The sequence below is a fragment of the Crinia signifera genome, chromosome 11 (genome assembly GCF_055691185.1).
Source record: "Crinia signifera chromosome 11, ASM5569118v1, whole genome shotgun sequence".
In the NCBI taxonomy this organism is placed as follows: domain Eukaryota; kingdom Metazoa; phylum Chordata; class Amphibia; order Anura; family Myobatrachidae; genus Crinia; species Crinia signifera.
The window spans coordinates 52,822,317-52,842,112 of NC_139227.1; the positions used below are offsets into that span (position 1 = coordinate 52,822,317).

Here is a 19,796-nt window from a genome sequence, read left to right on the forward strand (position 1 = left end):
CCCCCACTATCCACGCCACCCCGAAGCGTGGCGAGTGCAGGCGGAACGCGTCCTCCGACTTTTTCATACCCCCACTATCCACTTCGACGTGGAGTCGATTTTATATAGTGTGGCGAGCGCAGCGAGCCCGAAGCATGGCAAGGTGACGCTGATTACTTGTATTCCGCGTCCCCTCGCGGGGCTCACTGCACTCGCCACGCTTCAGGCTCGCTGCACTATATAAAATCAATTCCACACCGACGTGGATAGTGGGGGTATGAAAAAGTTGGAGGACACGTTCCGCCGCCCCACGCGGGGCTCGCTGCACGCGCCATGCTTCGGGTTTGCGTGGATAGTGGGGGGGGGGCGTAAAACCGATTATTATTTTTTTTTTATTTTATTTTTTTGGACATACAAACATATATTCTTGTACACCTAACGTAATGGCATCGCACACCCTCTAAAATCTCATGCGATTTTGCGGGAGGTGCAATGTGATGCAATGCCCTGGGGCACACATAGTCGTGAATAAATTGCATGAAAAAAATCGCATCGCGTGGTACTAAAATGGCCCATGCCATGCGATTTCCCTATGCAGAATAGCCCTTTAAGCAAATTGCTTAGTGGGTGCCGTTGTAGAAACCGAACCTTTTAATTGGGTCCTGCTCAGAGTAGATAAGGCACACTTTTTCTTCAAACTAATTGGTTTTGACAGGTCCACGCCCCTTTTATACAGGTTGATATCGTATTTGATATCAAAGTAGTATAAAATAAATATTAAACAGTGTTAAAATATAATTGATTTGATGCTGTAACTTCACACACAGATATTCACTATATCAAATAACACCACAGCTGTATAAATTAATTTATAAAGATAGCTTAATGAGATCTTATCCAGCAGGAAGAATTTCTAAACAAAATGCTAAAAAAAAAGATGTTAGAAAAATATGGTATACAACAGATCTATAATTCGTAGAACTGTATATCTTGTTTTATATCAAATTTGATTTGTGTAGGATGTCTCGCAATGCTGATCATCAAAACAGCCAGCTGAAAGCCTGGTATTATAACGTATTAAAGCCGGGTAGTTTTTGCGGCATTGATAAATATTATAAAGCTTTGAAAAATAAATTTAAAAGAGCCGATGTGAGAAAATGGTTACAAGAGCAAGACGCGTACACATTGCACAAACCGGCTAGAAAAAAACTATAAAACTATATAAAAGGAATATGATATGCGTATCTAAATCAACAGTGGCAATGTGATTTGGTATCGCTCATAGATCTGGCAAAGTACAACGACGGTGTTAAATATATACTAACCGTCATCGATATATTCAGTAAGAGGGCCTGGGCTGAAAGTCTGACAGCTTAGAGCGCTACGACAGTCGCTAAGGCTTTTGAAAAAATATTCCAGCAGGGGGACGTACCGAGGAAACTACAAACCGATAATGGTAAAGAGTTTCTAAACAAAGTCCTAAAAAAGTTGTTAGAAAAATACGGTATACAACATTTCACAACCAATAATGATGTGAAAGCAGCCGTTATAGAACGCTTCAATAGGACTTTAAAAACACGAATGTGGCGATATTTCACGGCGAATAATACACACCGATATATAGACGTTTTACAAGCTTTTATTACCAGTTATAATATAACACTTACCATAGAACGATTAAGCGAGCGCCGAATGATGTGGATGGCTCTAATGCGCTGGATGTCTTCAAGACGATATACGGCGATTACTTTAGAAGTAAGAAAACAAAGGCTTGTTTAGCGGTCGGGGATCACGTTCGTATCTCAAAATATAAGGATATATTTCAGAAAGGTTACGAACAGAGTTTTTCTGAGGAAATATTTGTAATATGCGGTGTGAACACTAAAGGGCTTAAGCCGCTTTACACGTTGGAGGATCTCTACGGGGAAGCTATAACGGGTAGTTTTTACCCCGAAGAACTTCAAAGTATACCGAAAAACTATAATAGGATTTACAAAGTGGAGAAGATTTTAAAAAATAAGACGGTTAGAGGGAGGAAATACGCATTAGTCAAGTGGCGCGGATACCCCACAAAATTTAACAGTTTGGTCGCAGCATCGGAGATAAAAGATATATAAACAAAGAGGAAGATGGATGACAAACCCTTCTACATAACGTTACCGAGTAACGCCTCAGCCGATACATTTCCGCAAAATAAGATTTCTAACTATACCACAAAGCTAGCAAGGCCGATAGACTTAAGTGGAGATTGGGAAGTAGCTCTTACAGAAATACAATACCCACACACCTGGAATACACTCGATGTGCGTGATTGTGTGTTGAAAATAACAAAGTGGGATGGGGCAGGCGGTACAGTAACGAGGGTTTGCGTTAAACCGGGGTTTTATGAAACTATCGAGGCGTTACTGGATTCTTTCAACGCTGAAATTGACTGACATAAACTGGATGGCGGTTTAAAACTATGGTACGATCCGCTTGAACGAGACATATTCATTGACAACAAGGCGATGTACAACATCTCAGCCGGACCTAAATTGTCAAGAATACTGGGGTTATACCCGAAAACTACGTTTTTTAAAACTGTGTGCCGACATCAGCGGAGGCCAATATACGCTGTTCAGACGTCGCAAAACCGAATTTTATTAAAGACAATGGTCGCCGTTAAAAATTATGGTGACCCGGGGCTCTACGCGCAATATTATAAAGCACAGGCCGGTAATGGATTACCCGGTTTTCACGGCAGCGCGTATATGTACGGGTGTGGTTTAGGCGGAATTTTTCGAAGCCTGTTCAAAAAAGCGGTACCGCTTTTCCGAAGAGGTCTGGAGTTAGCAAAGCCCCACGTGAAGAATGCAGCACGTAACATCGCGAAAGACGTCATCGGACAAGCCACAGCGGCGGTTGTGAGCAAAATACACAACGCGAAGCAAGATGGATCAGGTTTAATTTATGCCAGGAAAGGGGCGGCTAAAAATAAACGGAAGCGGGCAATACGACTTCCAACAAGGTGCAGGCCCCTTTTTAACAAAAAACGGAGCAGATGCGGCTTAATTAAAAAAAGGAAACCGAAGCGGAGGGTCGGTGATATTTTTTAAGCATGTCTTTCATACACAATGAATCCATGGAATGCGCAAAATCTGAACTTGATCTTTTTGACGTACCACCGACGCAGACCAGCGTAGAGAAAAGCCTCTACGTCGAAGTTCAACCTTTGGCGGCATTATCCGAGACCGCGCCGCTTGAATTCTACATAGCGGCCAGCGGGGAACACTACTACGATCTGAACAACACGTTGCTGTACAAGACCTGCAAGATCGTACGGCCTGATAACACGGCGATACCTCAAGACGCCAAGGTCGCTCTTATTAATTACCCCATAGCAACTTTATTTAGCCAGGTGGATATTACTTTGGGCGATAGGCTCATATCGCAGTCCAATAATCTTTACGCTTATAGGGCCTACATAGAGACCATACTGAATTATAGCTCAGATGCGTTATCCACAAAACACACAACTGGATTATTCTACAAAGATGTGGCTGGAGAACACAACACAAGAACCCTTGATGGTGTAAACACAGGGTTTATAAAAAGGGCAAGAACAACGGCGCAAAGTCGAACGGTGGAATTATTGGGCCCGCTACACTGCAACCTTTTTCATCAACATAAACTAATATTGAACGCCGTGGACTATAAAACTCACCAGAAACAAAGACGCTTTCTGCTTAATGTCTGCTGAAGCGGAGGCCTTTAAAATTCAGATTGTTGCAGCATCCCTGTTTGTGAAAAGAGTTCAGATCTCACCGGCCGTCCGGATTGGACACGCCCAGGCCTTACTGACCACCAATGCCAAATATGCTATCAATAGAGTGGGCATGAAGATCTATAGCATACCGGCTGGGAGTCACGTATTTAATTTAGAAAATCTGTTTTTAGGCCAGGTACCAAAAACCGTTATAGCCGCTTTTGTAGATAATGAAGCGTTTTCAGGAGCCTACGACAAGAACCCTCTACGGTTTGAACATAAAAATGTAAACTTCGCATCCCTATACCTGGATGGAACACCGTATCCGGCCAAACCATTTCAACCAGACTTTGAACACGGTAATGCGGTTCGTGAGTACATGTCACTCATTCAGATCACAAATAAGCAGAAATCAGATTCAGGTATACTAATTGACCGTGAAGAGTACCTCAACGGCTACACACTATTTGCTTTTGATCTGTCGCCTGAACAGGAATGCGCGGAGCATCTGTCTCTAATTAGAAGCGGAAATCTACGAGCTGAATTCCGGTTTGCAGGAGCACTAGACTGGACAGTCAACATAATAATATACGCATTATTTGATAATATCATCGAGATCAACCAGAGGCGTGATGTGTTGTATGATTATCTATAAATGAAATAAATCATTTTTATATTTATCGTATATTTTCCAATATTCATCACCCCAACAGCGATATGAACACATTACAGATAAATTGTATACTGTACGCTAATCCGGTGGCGCGCCTGTTTTTTAAAGGGACCTACCCATGCGATATGCTATCGAGCGGTAAACTATCCCAATACCCCTGCGCGTTTGTAATCAACACACACACCAGCACCCAACCGGGGGAGTATTGGTTGGCCGTTTATTTTAACAACCAGCGCGAGTGTTACTTTTTGGACTCTTACGGATTAGACCCTGACCCTATTCCCAAAGGCCATAATAAATTCAAAAAGAATTTACAACCAAAATAAGCAGTTGTAAGGTTTTAACAGCACCGTTTGTGGACAATATTGTATATACTTTATATTTTTCATGTGTAAAAATTACAAATATTCAGATGTGCTGGCCCGTTTTAGTTTTGATACAAAACGTAATGATCGCTTTGTATCAAACTTTGTAAGACGTCTCCCTAGAAGTCATTGTTTGAGTCGATATACGGGTAACTGTATACAGTCCTGTGTCACCAGTAACCAATATGTGTTTGATAAAAATAATGTGTAATACAGCATTGTTTGTGTAACTTGTAACTAATGTTGTGATTGAAATGTTGTATGTACAATGCTTATGATTACTTTCTATTAAAAAATCTTGCTTATTGAACTTTATATCGCGTGATTGCGTATTTTTGCAGACAATCTGATTAGAATCAAAGAACAAAACAGTATTTTATAAATCATAATCATATTTTATTGGTACAGACAAAATGTATTTACAGCAAAATAGTCACGAATAACACGATAAACTTTACATTAAAATATTCATGACACAATACAAATTAAACGTCATCGTACAAATTAAACACACAAAAATACATTGTATAAAAACATTATAAATTAGTTATATGTTAAAGGTTCAACCACTGCGAATCCTGAAACAGATTTATGGATCTTTTCCTCGGTAGTAAGTAGCCGTGTGGCGTTGTTAACCCGGGGGAATTTAAAACATTTATACGACTTTTTTTAACCCCTTCCTGACGCAGCATGTTTTTGCCTTCCTGACAGAGCCCTTTTTTCAAATCTTGACATGTATCACTTAAGTGGGGATAACTTTTTTTTGCTTTTACTTATCCCAGTGATTTTGAGATTTGTTTTCTCGTGACACATTGTACTTCAAGTTAGTGGTAAATTTGGGTCGATACAGTCTGTGTTTTTTTGTGAAAAATACCAAAATGTCGTAAAAAAATTGAAAATTTAGCAATTTGCAAAATGTTAAATTTTCTGCTTGTGAGACAAATAATCATACCACTCAAAATAGTTAATAACTAACATAGACCATATGTCTACTTTATGTTTCCATCATTATTTCAGCCTCCTTTTAATTTTTTTGGACACTAGGAGGCTTAAAATATGAATAGCAAATTCTAAAATTTTCAAGAAAATTTCAAACACTGATTTTTTTAGGGACCAGTTCAGTTCTGATGTGACTTTGAGGGACTTGTATGTGAGGCACCCCCATAAATGATGCCATTTCAAAAACTGCACCCCTCACAGTATTCAAAACAGCATTTTGGAAGTTTGTTAACCCTTTAGGTGTTTCACAGGAATTAAAACAAAGTGTAGGTGAAATTTCAAAATTTCATTTTTTTTGCAGATTTGCAATTTTAATACATTTTTCTAAGGAACACAGTAGATTTTTACTAGAGAAATGTGACTAAAAATTGATTCCCCCAATTCTTTTGTTTTCATAAATATCCTATATGTGGCCCTAGTGTGCACGTTGACCAAACCACAGGCTTCATAATAGAAGGAGCACCTACTTGATTTTGGAGCCTCCTTTTTATGAGATTATTTTTTAGGCACCATGTAGGTTTCTAGGCACCATAAGATGCTAAAAGTTAGGAACCCCCCCACAAGTGACCCCATTTTGCAAACTACACCCCTCAGAGAATTCATCTAGGGGTATAGTGTACATTTCAAACTTCCAGGGGTTTCACCAATTGTGGTACAACTGGGCTGTGCAAATGAAAAATTACATTTTTTACACAAAAATGCAGTTCTGGCTCAAAATTTTTCAATTTCACAAGGAATGAAGGAGACAAAGCACCCCAAAATCTGTGCCCCAATTTCTCCCGAGTACGACAATGCCTCATGTGTGACCAAATAATGGCAGGACTCAGAAGGGAAGGAGTGATATCTGGATTTTGCAGCACAGATTCTGGTGGAATGTTGGTGGGTGCTATGTCGCATTAGCAAGACCCCCGAAGCACCAATACAGTGGAACCCCCCCACAAGTGACCCCATTTTGCAAACTACACCCCTCAGGGAATTCATCTAGGGGTATAGTGTACATTTCAAACCCCCAGGGGTTTCACCAATTTTGATACAACTGGGCTGTGCAAATGAAAAATTACATTTTTTACACAAAAATGCAGTTCTGGCACAAAATTTTTCATTTTCACAAGGAATGAAGGAGACAAAGCACCCCAAAATCTGTGCCCCAATTTCTCCCGAGTATGGCAATGCCTCATATGTGACCAAAAAATACCAGTTGGGTGCATGGCAGGACTCAGAAGGGAAGGAGTGATTTTTGGATTTTGCAGCTCAGATTCTGGTGGAATGAATGGTGGGTGCTATGTGGCATTAGCAAGACCCCCGAAGCACGGTGAAATGATGAACCTAATAATCCATAGATGTGTGGTATATTTTAAAACACTCCTTTTATACATAGGCCGGGTTTGTCGGGGCAAGTTTCACAGTGGAAAATAGTATCCTTTCTTATTCCCTTTTTATAGCAAACTTTGCACCTTTTTTGTGTCCTGCCCTTTCTTGCAGTGGAGGGGATTTCGTTAGGAAAATGCTGCCCTGGTACAATACGGGGGCCAGTACTAGAAGTACTGGGGCCCTCTGCCTGCTGGTTCCCAAATATTAGGCCCTTTATGACTTCCTCTTGAAAGTGCATAAATGTCCCCCTCTGGCCGGTAGAACGGAATAGCACGTAAGCGTTATACAGTGCCATCTGGATGATATACACGGCCAGCTTCTTGTACCAGATTTTTGTTTTCCGCAGGGGACTGTACGGCTTCAGTACCTGATCTGAAAGATCCACTCCGCCCATGTACTTATTGTAATCCAGGATACAATTAGGTTTTGAGGTGTGGGTACTGGTACCTCGTACAGGGATGGAGGTGGTACTGTCTCCATGAATTGTTGTCAGTATAAGGACATCCCTCTTGTCCTTATATTTGACCAACAACATATTTTCGGTGGATTGTGCCCTGCTTTCACCCCTTCTCAGTACTTGGGCAATGTGCGTTTTTGGGAGGCCTCTCTGGTTCTTGCGCACAGTACCGCAAGCTGCTGTACCTCTTGAACCAAGGGCCTTAAACAGGGGGATGCTAGTGTAAAAGTTATCCACATAGAGGTGATAACCTTTATCCAGGAAGGGGTGCACTAAATCCCAGACAATTTTTCCACTAACACCTACGAGGGAGGGGGGGCATTCTGGCGGTTCAATTCTTGAATCCTTCCCTTCATATACCCTAAACCTGTGGGTGTACCCTGAGGTGCTTTCACACAGCTTATACATTTTTATGCCATACCTTGCCCTCTTACTGGGAAGGTACTGGCGGAATTTAACCCTTCCTTTAAAATGTATAAGGGACTCGTCGATACAAATAAATTTTTCAGGGATGTACATCTCTGCAAATTTGGCACTGAAATGATCAATGACCGGCCTGACTTTGAATAGCCGGTCAAAGGTGGGATCATCTCTGGGTGGGCACTGTGCATTATCGGTGTAATGTAAAAATTTAAGGATTGTCTCAAAACGAGTCCGAGTCATGGCCATACGGTAAAATGGGGTGCTGTACAGAACATCTGTACTCCAATATTGCCTAATTTCTGGCTTTTTTACTATGCCCATATGTAACACCAGACCCCAAAACGTCATCATCTCTACTGCATCTACAGGGGTCCACCTAGCAAATGATGACCTGGGGTTTTGAGCAATAAACTGCTGGGCATATAAATTACTTTGGTCCACCATTAAATTTATAAAATCATCAGAGAAAAATAATTTGAAAAAGTCAAGTTCTCTGAGACCTGTTGAATCAAATTGGATTCCTGGGATGGCCAAAAACTCAGGAACCTGGGGCTCAAAATTGTCTGGTGGTGGGGTCCATACGGGATCAATCATTTGGGGGGGGGGTCTCAGCTGCTCTACGGGGGCGTCTTTGAGGGGGTCCCTCATCACTAGAGGAGGAAGAGGAGCTTAAGACGAATCCTTCAAATTCCCCGCTTGCATCACTGGCTGTGTCAGAGTCAGAGGCAAGCATGGCATATGCCTCCTCCGCTGAATACATTATTCTGGATGACTGGGATGACATTTGGGATGCCATTTTTATTTTTGTGTTTCTGTAAGTGTAATGTTTCAACACGTGTATAGTGTAGGGGGGGGTACAAACTTTATTTCAACACGGGGGGTATGTAGTGTGTAGTGTGTATGTAGTGCAGAAAAAAAAATACTTTATACAGGAATTTGATCCCAATAAAAAAAAAAAAATTGAAGGGGTTAAAAAAAAAAAAAAAAAAAAAAAGGTCCTGCGCCAAAAATTGAGCACAGATGTTGGTCAGTAACGTCCGTCACTGAACAGCGCTCAAAGGCAACAGGACACCCACAAAAGCAACGTGGGTGTAAAAACAATTTAAAAAAAAAAAAATACCACAGCACTCGCCAAAAAAAAAACAATTAAAAAAAACTGCAGAAAAAAAAATATATCAACCCTGTGCCAAAAATGCTGTTCAGTGATGTACGTCACTGATCAGCGGCCACAGGATACCCACAAAAGCAACGTGGGTGTAATAAACCACAGCACTCTCCAAAAAAAAAAAACAATTTAAAAAAACTGCAGAAAAAAAATTATATCAACCCTGTGCCAAAAATGCTGTTCAGTGATGTACGTCACTGATCAGCGGCCACAGGACACCCACAAAAGCAACGTGGGTGTAAAAACAAAACCCCACTGCACTCTCCAAAAAAAAAAAAAAAAAAAACTGCAGATCAGTGATGCAGTGATGCAACACTGATTAGCAGTGAGGGGCAGCAGGCACACACGGGTGCAACCTGACAGGGTATATATAAAAAAAAAAAACCCTGGACCCCCAAAAAGTTGCTGATCAGTTAATTCATTTCAACTGATCAGCACAAAAGGGGGGGCAGCAGTCAGTTGCACAGGCAGCACAACCTTTGGTGCAACTGACAGGTGTATATATATATATATAAAAAAAAAAAAAAAAAAAGTTGCTGATCAGCACAGATATACTGATCAGCACAAAAGGGGTGCAGCAGACACAAAATATAGCACTCTCTGTCACTCTCTGTCACTCTCTGTCACTCTCTGTCACTATCTCTCACTATCTCTCACGATCTGTGACTCTATGACACTGCAGCAGCAGGACACAGGAAGTCACAAGATCCAGGAAGCATCCAGCTGCTGGCAGCACGCTACCAGCGGTGATCAGGTAAGTATCAGGCAAGGTTCAGGTATGTATAGCACGACAGAGTGGCCGGTGACCGCTCTGCACGCAATTCCAGACCGGAATGGCGTCTGCAGCGCAGTCACCGTTAGTTTAAATGACGCGCCTTGGCTGTGATTGGTCCGTCGGTCCGACGGACCAATCACAGCCTTGGGGGCAGGTGGGGTGAGGTGGGGTGAGGTGTGGTCATCACCGGTGACCTTCTCATGCCCCCTCACACCCGGCGGTGATTGACACCTGTGTTACAGAGCGTCTGATTAGCCGGTAACACAGGAAAACGCTGCGACTGGCTGTTCACATTGAACAGCCAATCACAGCGATCGCCGACGGGGGGGAGGCATCGCCACCCCCCCTGGGCATGCAGGGACATGTCTGCTGTCAGGGACAGCAGACATGTTTAAACTGTCACCGCGTCTATAGACGCGGGGACAGTTTAAAGTCATGACGTATATATACGTCATGTGTCGGGAAGTACATCCCGGCCATGACGTATATATACGTCAAATGTCGGGAAGGGGTTAATGTTGTGTATTGGGGCTGCTATATTCACATCGCCAATTTCATCATCGTAGATTTCAGCTTTTAAGCGATCTAACTGTAATCTATTTGATGCATTACCAACTACAGTGGATGGGATATTCAACTCAGCCATAGCGCGCATAAATTCAATCCAGCCGTTAGGCATTTTATGACTCGTCACGCTGTGATTTTGCGTGATACCCCTTATCAAGTCTAACACATTGGATCCTGGTACTGTGACGCCTTTATACATAAACACACCCTTGCTGTCCCAATTCGCGATGTGTTTAGAGCGAACCATTTTACTCATTAGTATTTCACAGTTATTTTTATACCGCGCATTAACACTGTTCAAGACATCGTGGTAAACAGCGTCGGTAGCATCGTCTTGTGTAGGATTAGTTGTATCCTCAACAGCATTTGCACCGGGTGATAAAAGCATTAAAGTTGACATTTCTCTATCAGATTGTTTACTCAACACCAGGTATCTCTGTACCACAGCTGTGTAGCGTTTTGCCTTTTCATACGCTGATAAAGCATTATGATGTAGTATACTTATGATCTCAGCATCTAGGCTTTGCATGGCTGTTTTGCATATATCATCATTTGTTGTTTAAACGGTCTATCTGTTGCTGGGGTACCAGATACATTTTCTCAGCGTATTCCATCACCGATTAGACAGTAGTCCGGTAATTAATGGAATAGCAAATCCAAGCAACGACCCGATAAACCCACCCGACTGTTTCACCAACCTCTTCTATTTCCCAATGGCGCATTTCTTATTACAAAGCGATTTTATAAGGTTCCTCCTTCTTTTTAAGGTAGTTCAACTGATGCTGTGACAGGGGTATTTTACCTTTAAGCGTATTGAGAGCAATCTCACATATAGCAGTCACCAAATCGTTTGAAGCGTTGGATAATCTAGCATTTCTTTGGGACGGTTTGGCTTTAATGAGAGTTTTTAAAAGGGCCCAATTACGCCTTATCCTGGCCGACATGTTCACAGCTGTTAGAAGTGATAATGAATTACTATAGGATGCGCGGTTATAGCTATTTAGAACCCCGCTTCTTAACAACATAAGCTACTGGTGTGTCTGGCGGAAATAATCCGCTTCGTAAACTATAATCACCAAGGGCATTGTTTCTTAAATCAACCAGTAAATAACCGTATGGTGGCTCCGTAGCGGACTCATAGGCTTCAAGAAAAAAACGATATTTTGATGGGTACATTTGTCTAGCCAGAATGCTAACCTGCATTTTATCCCTGGGGTTTTTAAACAGGATCATATATTTTGTGTTTAAATGTATAGTCCTGCTCTTTCTACCTTGACAAAATATTATGTTTTGCACAAGGTACATGATACTGAGATTACGGTGGTGCACATACTTTGTGAACGCTTTCTCAACCTCAGAATTATTACTCGCGGCATCCATCAAGTCATCTATCACCGCTAAATTAACCTTATCAGGGGGAAAAAGCTGGTCGTCGCTAAATGACTCGGGCAACCCCTCTATAAAGCGCATACCCGGGTGATCACTCAGAAGTTGATCATATATTGGTTGCCAACAGGTGTAAAACCAAACAACATTATCAGGTACATGCGTCATATGTGTGGATGCGTATTGTATTAGCGTTTTCACAAAATAACTTTTCCCCGAATTGGAGGGCCCAGCTAAAATACAGGAGAAGGGGTGTTGAAAACGGTGCGCAACAACGGAACATAACTATCTCCGACCCTCTGATGTTCAATAATATCTGTGTACACGAACAGCGTATATTGGCCTCCGCTGATGTCGGCGCACGGTTTTAAAAACGTAGTTTTCGGGTATAACCCCAGTATTCTTGACAATTTAGGTCCGGCTGAGATGTTGTACATCGTCTCGTTCAAGCGGATCGTACCATAGTTTTAAACTGCCATCCAGTTTATGTCGGTCAATTTCAGCGCTGAAAGAATCCAGTAACGCCTCGATAGTTTCATAAAACCCCGGTTTAACGCAAACCCTCGTTACTGTACTGCCCGCCCCATCTCACTTTTGTTATTTTCAACACACAATCACGCACATCGAGTGTATTCCAGGTGTGTGGGTATTGTATTTCTGTAAGAGCTACTTCCCAATCTCCACTTCGGCCTTGCTAGCTTTGTGGTATAGTTAGAAGTCTTATTTTGCAGAAATGTATCGGCTGAAGCGTTACTCGGTAACGTTATGTAGAAGGGTTTGTCATCCATCTTCCTCTTTGTTTATATATCTTTTATCTCCGATGCTGCGACCCAACTGTTAAATTTTGTGGGGTATCCGCGCCACTTGACTAATGCGTATTTCCTCCCTCTAACCGTCTTATTTTTTTAAATCTTCTCCACTTTGTAAATCCTATTATAGTTTTTCGGTATACTTTGAAGTTCTTCGGGGTAAAAACTACCCGTTATAGCTTCCCCGTAGAGATCCTCCAACGTGTAAAGAGGCTTAAGCCCTTTAGTGTTCACGCCGCGTATTACAAATATTTCCTCAGAAAAACTCTGTTCGTAACCTTTCTGAAATATATCCTTATATTTTGAGATACGAACGTGATCCCCGACCTCTAAACAAGCCTTTGTTTTCTTACTTCTAAAGTAATCGCCGTATATCATCTTGAAGACATCCAGCGCATTAGAGCCATCCACATCATTCGGCGCTCGCTTAATCGTTCTATGGTAAGTGTTATTATAACTGGTAATGAAAGCTTGTAAAACGTCTACATATCGGTGTGTATTATTTGCCGTGAAATATCGCCACATTCGTGTGTTTTTTTTTTTCCATCAATAAATTTTTATTAACACAAAGTTTTATATGGGGTACAGAAGAAAGAAGAGGGGGTACTTGGGGGGGGGGGGGGGGAGGGGTTGGACTGCATTCGGGATTGAACAGTACAGTACAGGTAAAACAGAGCACAAACACGCCGCTACGCAGAGCGGGCTATACATGAGGTAGGTAATACACAAAACCAAATAGTACAGTAGGGCAAGCCACATTCGTGTTTTTAAAGTCCTATTGAAGCGTTCTATAACGGCTGCTTTCACATCATTATTGGTTGTGAAATGTTGTATACCGTATTTTTCTAACAACTTTTTAGGACTTTGTTTAGAAACTCTTTACCATTATCGGTTTGTAGTTTCCTCGGTACGTCCCCCTGCTGGAATATTTTTTCAAAAGCCTTAGCGACTGTCGTAGCGCTCTTAGCTGTCAGACTTTCAGCCCAGGCCCTCTTACTGAATATATCGATGACGGTTAGTATATATTTAACACCGTCGTTGTACTTTGCCAGATCTATGAGCGATACCAAATCACATTGCCACTGTTGATTTATATCCGATACGCATATCATATTCCTTTTATATAGTTTTATAGTTTTTTTCTAGCCGGTTTGTGCAATGTGTACGCGTCTTGCTCTTGTAACCATTTTCTCACATCGGCTCTTTTAAATTTATTTTTCAAAGCTTTATAATATTTATCAATGCCGCAAAAACTACCCAGCTTTAATATGTTATAATACCAGGCTTTCAGCTGGCTGTTTTGATGATCAGCGTTGCGAGACATCCTACACAAATCAAATTTGATATAAAACAAGATATACAGTTCTACGAATTATAGATCTGTTGCATACCATATTTTTCTAACATCTTTTTTTTTTTTTAGCATTTTGTTTAGAAATTCTTCCTGCTGGATAAGATATCATTAAGCTATCTTTATAAATTAATTTATACAGCTGTGGTGTTATTTGATATAGTGAATATCTGTGTGTGAAGTTACAGCATCAAATCAATTATATTTTAATACTGTTTAAAATTTATTTTATACTACTTTGATATCAAATACGATATCAAGTTTGATATCAACCTGTATAAAAGGGGCGTGGACCTGTCAAAACCAATTAGTTTGAAGAAAAAGTGTGCCTTATCTACTGCTCAGAACCAGCCCAGTATGTCCCAGTGTACCAGAACAGGCCACTAGACATCGGCAGCCAAGTTATTATCATTATATTCATTGTTCTGTTCCCTACAGCGTGTGTCAGCAGCCTGCCCGGGAAAGTGGACGCTGTGGCAGATGACGTGCATGACATCCTCTCTCACATGCAAGAGATCACAGCTGTATGTAAGTACTGTAATAGCCCCACTCTACCTAGGAAGCCACGTTGTGGCCACGAGCATGTAAAACATGACCATTAGGTATCTGTCTAGATTAGAACATGTGTCCCGGCCACTGACGTGAAGGGTCCGCTTGCAGGTATACCTCTGGCTCCATTCCATAAGGCATAACATATAAAATCTTTTTTTTTTTTTTTTTTATAAATACACTTTTAGAGCCACCCTGACATCCTACCACAGCTCTGTTATTAGTGATGTTGGCTCCCTCCCTCTCAGCTACAACATGCTATACTAATTGTATCTACAGTAATCCAGGACAAAACGATTCAGCTGCAAAGCACATCATGTCAGTTATGCTCTGTGCCATCCCTGACCATGCCCAGTGCATTTTCTAACTTAATTGGTCTGTAAAAAAAAAATCTCCTGGTTCCTCCCCCCCCCCCATCCCCATCATGATCAGTGATATACTCCTGTTTATCACCGCATTGCGCAGATTAATAGGAACCCTCACCGTGGAAATTCAGGGTTTAGCGTATATCCTGATTGGAAAGTGAATGATCCCCCTGTGTCTACAGGCAAGCGCTCCTGCTGGGACATCGCTGAGATCCGAGCCACAGATCTGCAGCGTGGTGCATTAGTGGCAGAGAGATCGAGCCATAACCTGTACCGGGGAGAGTACCACAGGAGCCCAGTGGCCATCAAAGTCTTCAAGGGACAACCGCACACAAATGAAGAGTAAGTACCCATAAGATCTGAGGTAGACTGTGTAAGAGGAACCATATTATCAGTCTTAGATGTCTTCTGTTCTCCAGCTATATAAGGAGAACATTCAACGCTGAGAGTGAGACCATGAAGAAATTTGAATGTTTGAATATTTTACGACTGTATGGGATTTGTATTGATAATTCAGGTAAGAACCAGCAGCCAGTCCATCCTGGTCACCGGTCTCTGGTTCCTGTCCTCATTCCCATCCCCCCCCCCTCCCACCCCACCTGTGTCAGGTGCAGCAGAACCCTGTTACTCTCTGTCCTGATCTCCTGACCCTGGTTCCCATCCTCATTGTCCCCCCACCCTCTTGTGTCAGGTGCAGCAGAACCCGGTTACTCTCTGTCCTGGTCACCTGTCTGGTTCCTGTCCTCATTCTCCCCCCACCCTCTTGTGTCAGGTGCAGCAGAACCCGGTTACTCTCTGTCCTTTTCACCTGTCTGGTTCCTGTCCTCATTCTCCCCCCACCCTCCTTTGTCAGGTGCAGCAGAACCCTGTTATTATCTATCTTAGTTTATACTGTATTCTCCTAATTATTTAGGTCCAGAACCCTGCTTCTCCCTGGTGACAGAGTTCTGTGAGAAAGGGACCCTGAGAGAACTGCTGAGAAGAGAGCCGGACCTGTCATGGGAGCGGAGAGTCCTAATGACTCTGGATGTTGCCCGGGCTCTGTACAGGTTCTGTATCTTATCTGTTATCTGATTGTCTCCATTGTTGTCATGTAGTTAAATGCTTCAACAAGCTGTCCAACCAAACTTAAAGGCCAGCAATAGGTGTATGTTTATTTGGCTCTATAAAATGGTCTGTCTTCAGGAGAGATTGCTAACCTATCTTAATGATTACTATTTATCTTCCGTCACCTGTTGTCTTCAATAAGATGTTCACATCTGCTATGCCCCTACCAATGTGTAGATTTCAGCTAATAACTTTAACTGGTTTCTTGAACAGTTTTTGACCATGGTCTCCTATACAGAAGACAAATATGACTTTACTTTACAACCTTGATCTTCTTCATCTATAGGTTGCACCAGACTGAGAGGAAAGCCATTCTGCATGGCTGCTTGAGCAGCTCCAAGTTCCTGGTGGACAGCATGTACTGTGTGAAGGTATCAGACAACCTTTCCCCAACCTACAGCTTGGGGAGCAAAAGTATTGAAATGAGATACAGGTGTGGTTCAGGGTACTTTAAGGTAGTTTGTTAATGTGTAGGAGGAGGCTTTGGCCAGTTAAGAACATGAGTGCAGGTATGTTTTGATTCTTATCTCTCACTCACTTAGTTGCCATATATCCAGCTGCACTGTGCTGTACTATTGGAGAACCATATATATCGTGGAACTGTGATATAAAGAGGGTGGTACTTATTGGGACATTTGCACATTGCACCTCACACGTTCCCACGAATCTGCACACCTATGGGCTCATTATGTGTACTATGTCTTCTCATAGACAAATGCAGGGGGGGAGGGTTTTCTGGTTGCCTGGAAACCCCCCTCCTCCTTGTAAATTATGACACTAGCACTGGTATATAATCTGATCAATAGAGCTGCCACCACATCATGCAGTGTAATGGACAGAGCAGAGCTGCTGCATATGCCTAGTGTACCAGTGTCTTCTACCACATTTACTATATGTGTGGATCTGAGCCCTCAAACATTGCAATGGACCAGAGAGTAGCTGCCAGGAAGAAGAGACAGGAGCCTTACCATGAAGTGGGAGAGTGTGAGCTTACAAAGTACAGTACTGGTTCAATTTTGTTTGTGTATTTATTTATTATATGTTTAACCTTTTTCCTGACCACTTATCTTATTTAAACGTTTGAAACGGCCTATACTATAGACTAGTGGTCTCCAACCTGTTGCTCGCAAGCCACTGATAGCTCACGGTAGCGATCCGGGTGGCTTGACCACTGCAGCCGCCCATCCATCCGTCCTTCCCTCCCTCACTCCATTGATCGCCACCGCTAGTTCCAAGGGAAGGAGAGCGCATCTCTCCTTCCCCTCATTGTGTATCCCTGTGACTGGGCCGCCATCAGCCAATCAGCGAGCTTTGATTTACTGATGGCTGATTGCACAGGGAAGTGAGGGGAAGGAGAAACTCGCAATGTGCTGTGCTGCTCTCCTGTCCTCAGAAGGCTAGCAACAGCGGTGGATACGGAGCACACGACCAGGCCAGCCAGCCAGCAGGGGGACATCTGATTCTCCTATCATTGGCAGGAGCAACAATGGTGAGTGCTGGCCCAGTGGGGGTATACCAGGCACTATTGGGGGCATACCTGGCACTGTGGGAGCATAAGTGTATCTGGCACTGTTTGAGCATATGTATATCTGGCACTGCACTATTGGGGGTATATGTATATCACACCCCCATTTTCATTGGCGGCACCCAATGTGGCTATACCAACTTTTTGGCGCATACACACAGTACCACCAGAGTATTTATTTAGAGTGGCACCACAATCGGGTGTACATTGTTTATCTGGCACTGCTTGGGGGGGGGGGGGGGGGGGCATTGTGTTTATGGCATAACTGGGAATTGTGTAACTGGTGGCATGTGTATATATGGCACAGTGTATATTCAGAGAGGCTGGCAGCATGGCCAGCAGCTCTCAGAGCACTGGCCATGCCCCCATAGCAGAAAAGATGCGGGATGTGGCCTCCTAGGAGTTCCACGATAGTAGGTCATGCCCCCTAATTTCGGGCGCGTGCCTTTGGCACGTGCAGATGTCCCTTCTCCTTTTTCTCCAGTGTTGGGAGGTATGTATGCGGCATATTGGACATTGCAGTGTGTGGCATATTGTGTCTGGGGCATTGCGGTATGTGGCCTAATGTTGGAGACCACTGCTATAGACTAGAATATGAATACTGTATCCAGTGTATAAAAATACCAATTTTCAGTGCTGTTACCACCTCACCACACTTCCATACTTACTCCAATGCGCTGCAGAGTGGGAGATTTTGGAATAAATTTGGAAACCCCCTCTAAAAATCCTGTGTTTGCCACTGCTTCTATATATGAGTTAGCAGTTTCCTGACCTACTGTAACAGAGGTGCCACAAAGCCTGTGGTGGCAAAGCAATAACCTGGGGGAGCTGGCATCGCTTGGGTGCCGGGTCTCTGCAAATTCCATGTGATCTAGCTGTCTGCACGGAATCTACTGGAAAATGGCCCTCCATGCTTTGAAGGAGATTGATGCTAGAGGTCCTTCTGGACCTCTAGTGTCTTTCAGGGGAGCGTTTCTTTCTTGGAAGTGCCAGATTCTGGGAATGCTGGCAAGCAAGAAACCCATGGCAACAAGTGTGTAGGCAAAACAAAATTAGAACCCCCCCCCCTTTTTTTTTTTTTTTTTTACATAGTAGGGGGGGGCGCAAAATGTCTAGTTACGTGACTAAGAAAGCAGGCTGGCAGTCCGCAGAGATATTGTAGAATACTTGCCCGGGTGCATTCCAGGTTATATGGAAACCATTGGTATAGAGACTATTTTGGCGGCACTCACAGGACATATAGAAAGAATTCACTCCCACTCTGGGTATCTCGTTCAACGTTTCAGTCTTGTTTGACTTGTTTCAAGAACAATGGCATACAAAGAGCAAGTCACAAAGGCCCTGCATATACATAGTGCTGAAATGAAAATCCCTTACCACCTGTGCTCTGTCGCAGCCCGCTGGTCCGGCATTGCGCTAATCAATGATGTCCAACAGTACGCGCCGTGTAACCGGCGGGTGCAGCCGCAGATAAATCCCCCCCCACTGGGGGGCGCTTCTGGCCAATGATCGACCAGACACGTACTAACTCACCCCTGTGTGTGTCAGTTTGATGCGCCGTGTCTGCTTGGTTGCTATGGACGCTTGGTGGTAGTGATCTGCCTGAGAAATAATGAATGACAGATATAAGTGATAGAATAAATGGAAAATAAGTGTAAGAACACAAAGAAGTGTGTTGTGGTATACATAAAAATACAAAGAAGTACAAATACAACAATTAAGACAAACTCTATAATACAAATGGTGTACCATGCAGTTTCAGATAAGCCGGCAGAGAAGTATACAAGACAAAAAGTATTTAGAGTACAATGTATCGCTGCTCCGCTGTTGAAGTAATTAACAAAGGACTCTGCGGGTAAATTCACCTAATCTATTTGACAGGGAGGAAATTTCTATCTGTCATAAGGAAAAGTGTTGACAGCATGAAAAAAAGGTGATAGATGGCCAAATCAGCATGTGTAAATAAATTTTGAGAATGTGTTGCTGAATGACTACATGGGCAAAAACTTGTTTGAAAAGACAAGATTAATGTAAAGTGAGATGTTGGAAAGCTGAGAAAACATGGGCATTATTGTCCACACTAACAACAATGTAGCAGTGATTAGGGAAATAGTATCTCAGAGAGCAATATTCTCGAGTCATTAATTTACAAAAAGCAAGACCAGGAGAGATGTTTGAGTCCCAT

At 42.6% G+C, this 19,796-nt stretch overlaps 1 protein-coding gene across 4 annotated transcripts in view; it reads left to right on the forward strand.

The window, feature by feature from the left end:
- LOC146045200 (mixed lineage kinase domain-like protein) overlaps window positions 1–19,796 on the forward strand; it is a 104,628-nt gene that overhangs the window by 54,966 nt on the left and 29,866 nt on the right. For all 4 annotated transcript variants that reach the window (XM_083163911.1, XM_083163912.1, XM_083163910.1 and 1 more), the window contains 5 exons: window positions 14,504–14,593; window positions 15,162–15,321; window positions 15,399–15,496; window positions 15,893–16,028; window positions 16,373–16,457. In XM_083163911.1, the coding sequence (XP_083020037.1) occupies window positions 14,504–14,593; window positions 15,162–15,321; window positions 15,399–15,496; window positions 15,893–16,028; window positions 16,373–16,457 (569 nt within the window). The remainder of the gene's footprint in view (window positions 1–14,503; window positions 14,594–15,161; window positions 15,322–15,398; window positions 15,497–15,892; window positions 16,029–16,372; window positions 16,458–19,796) is intronic.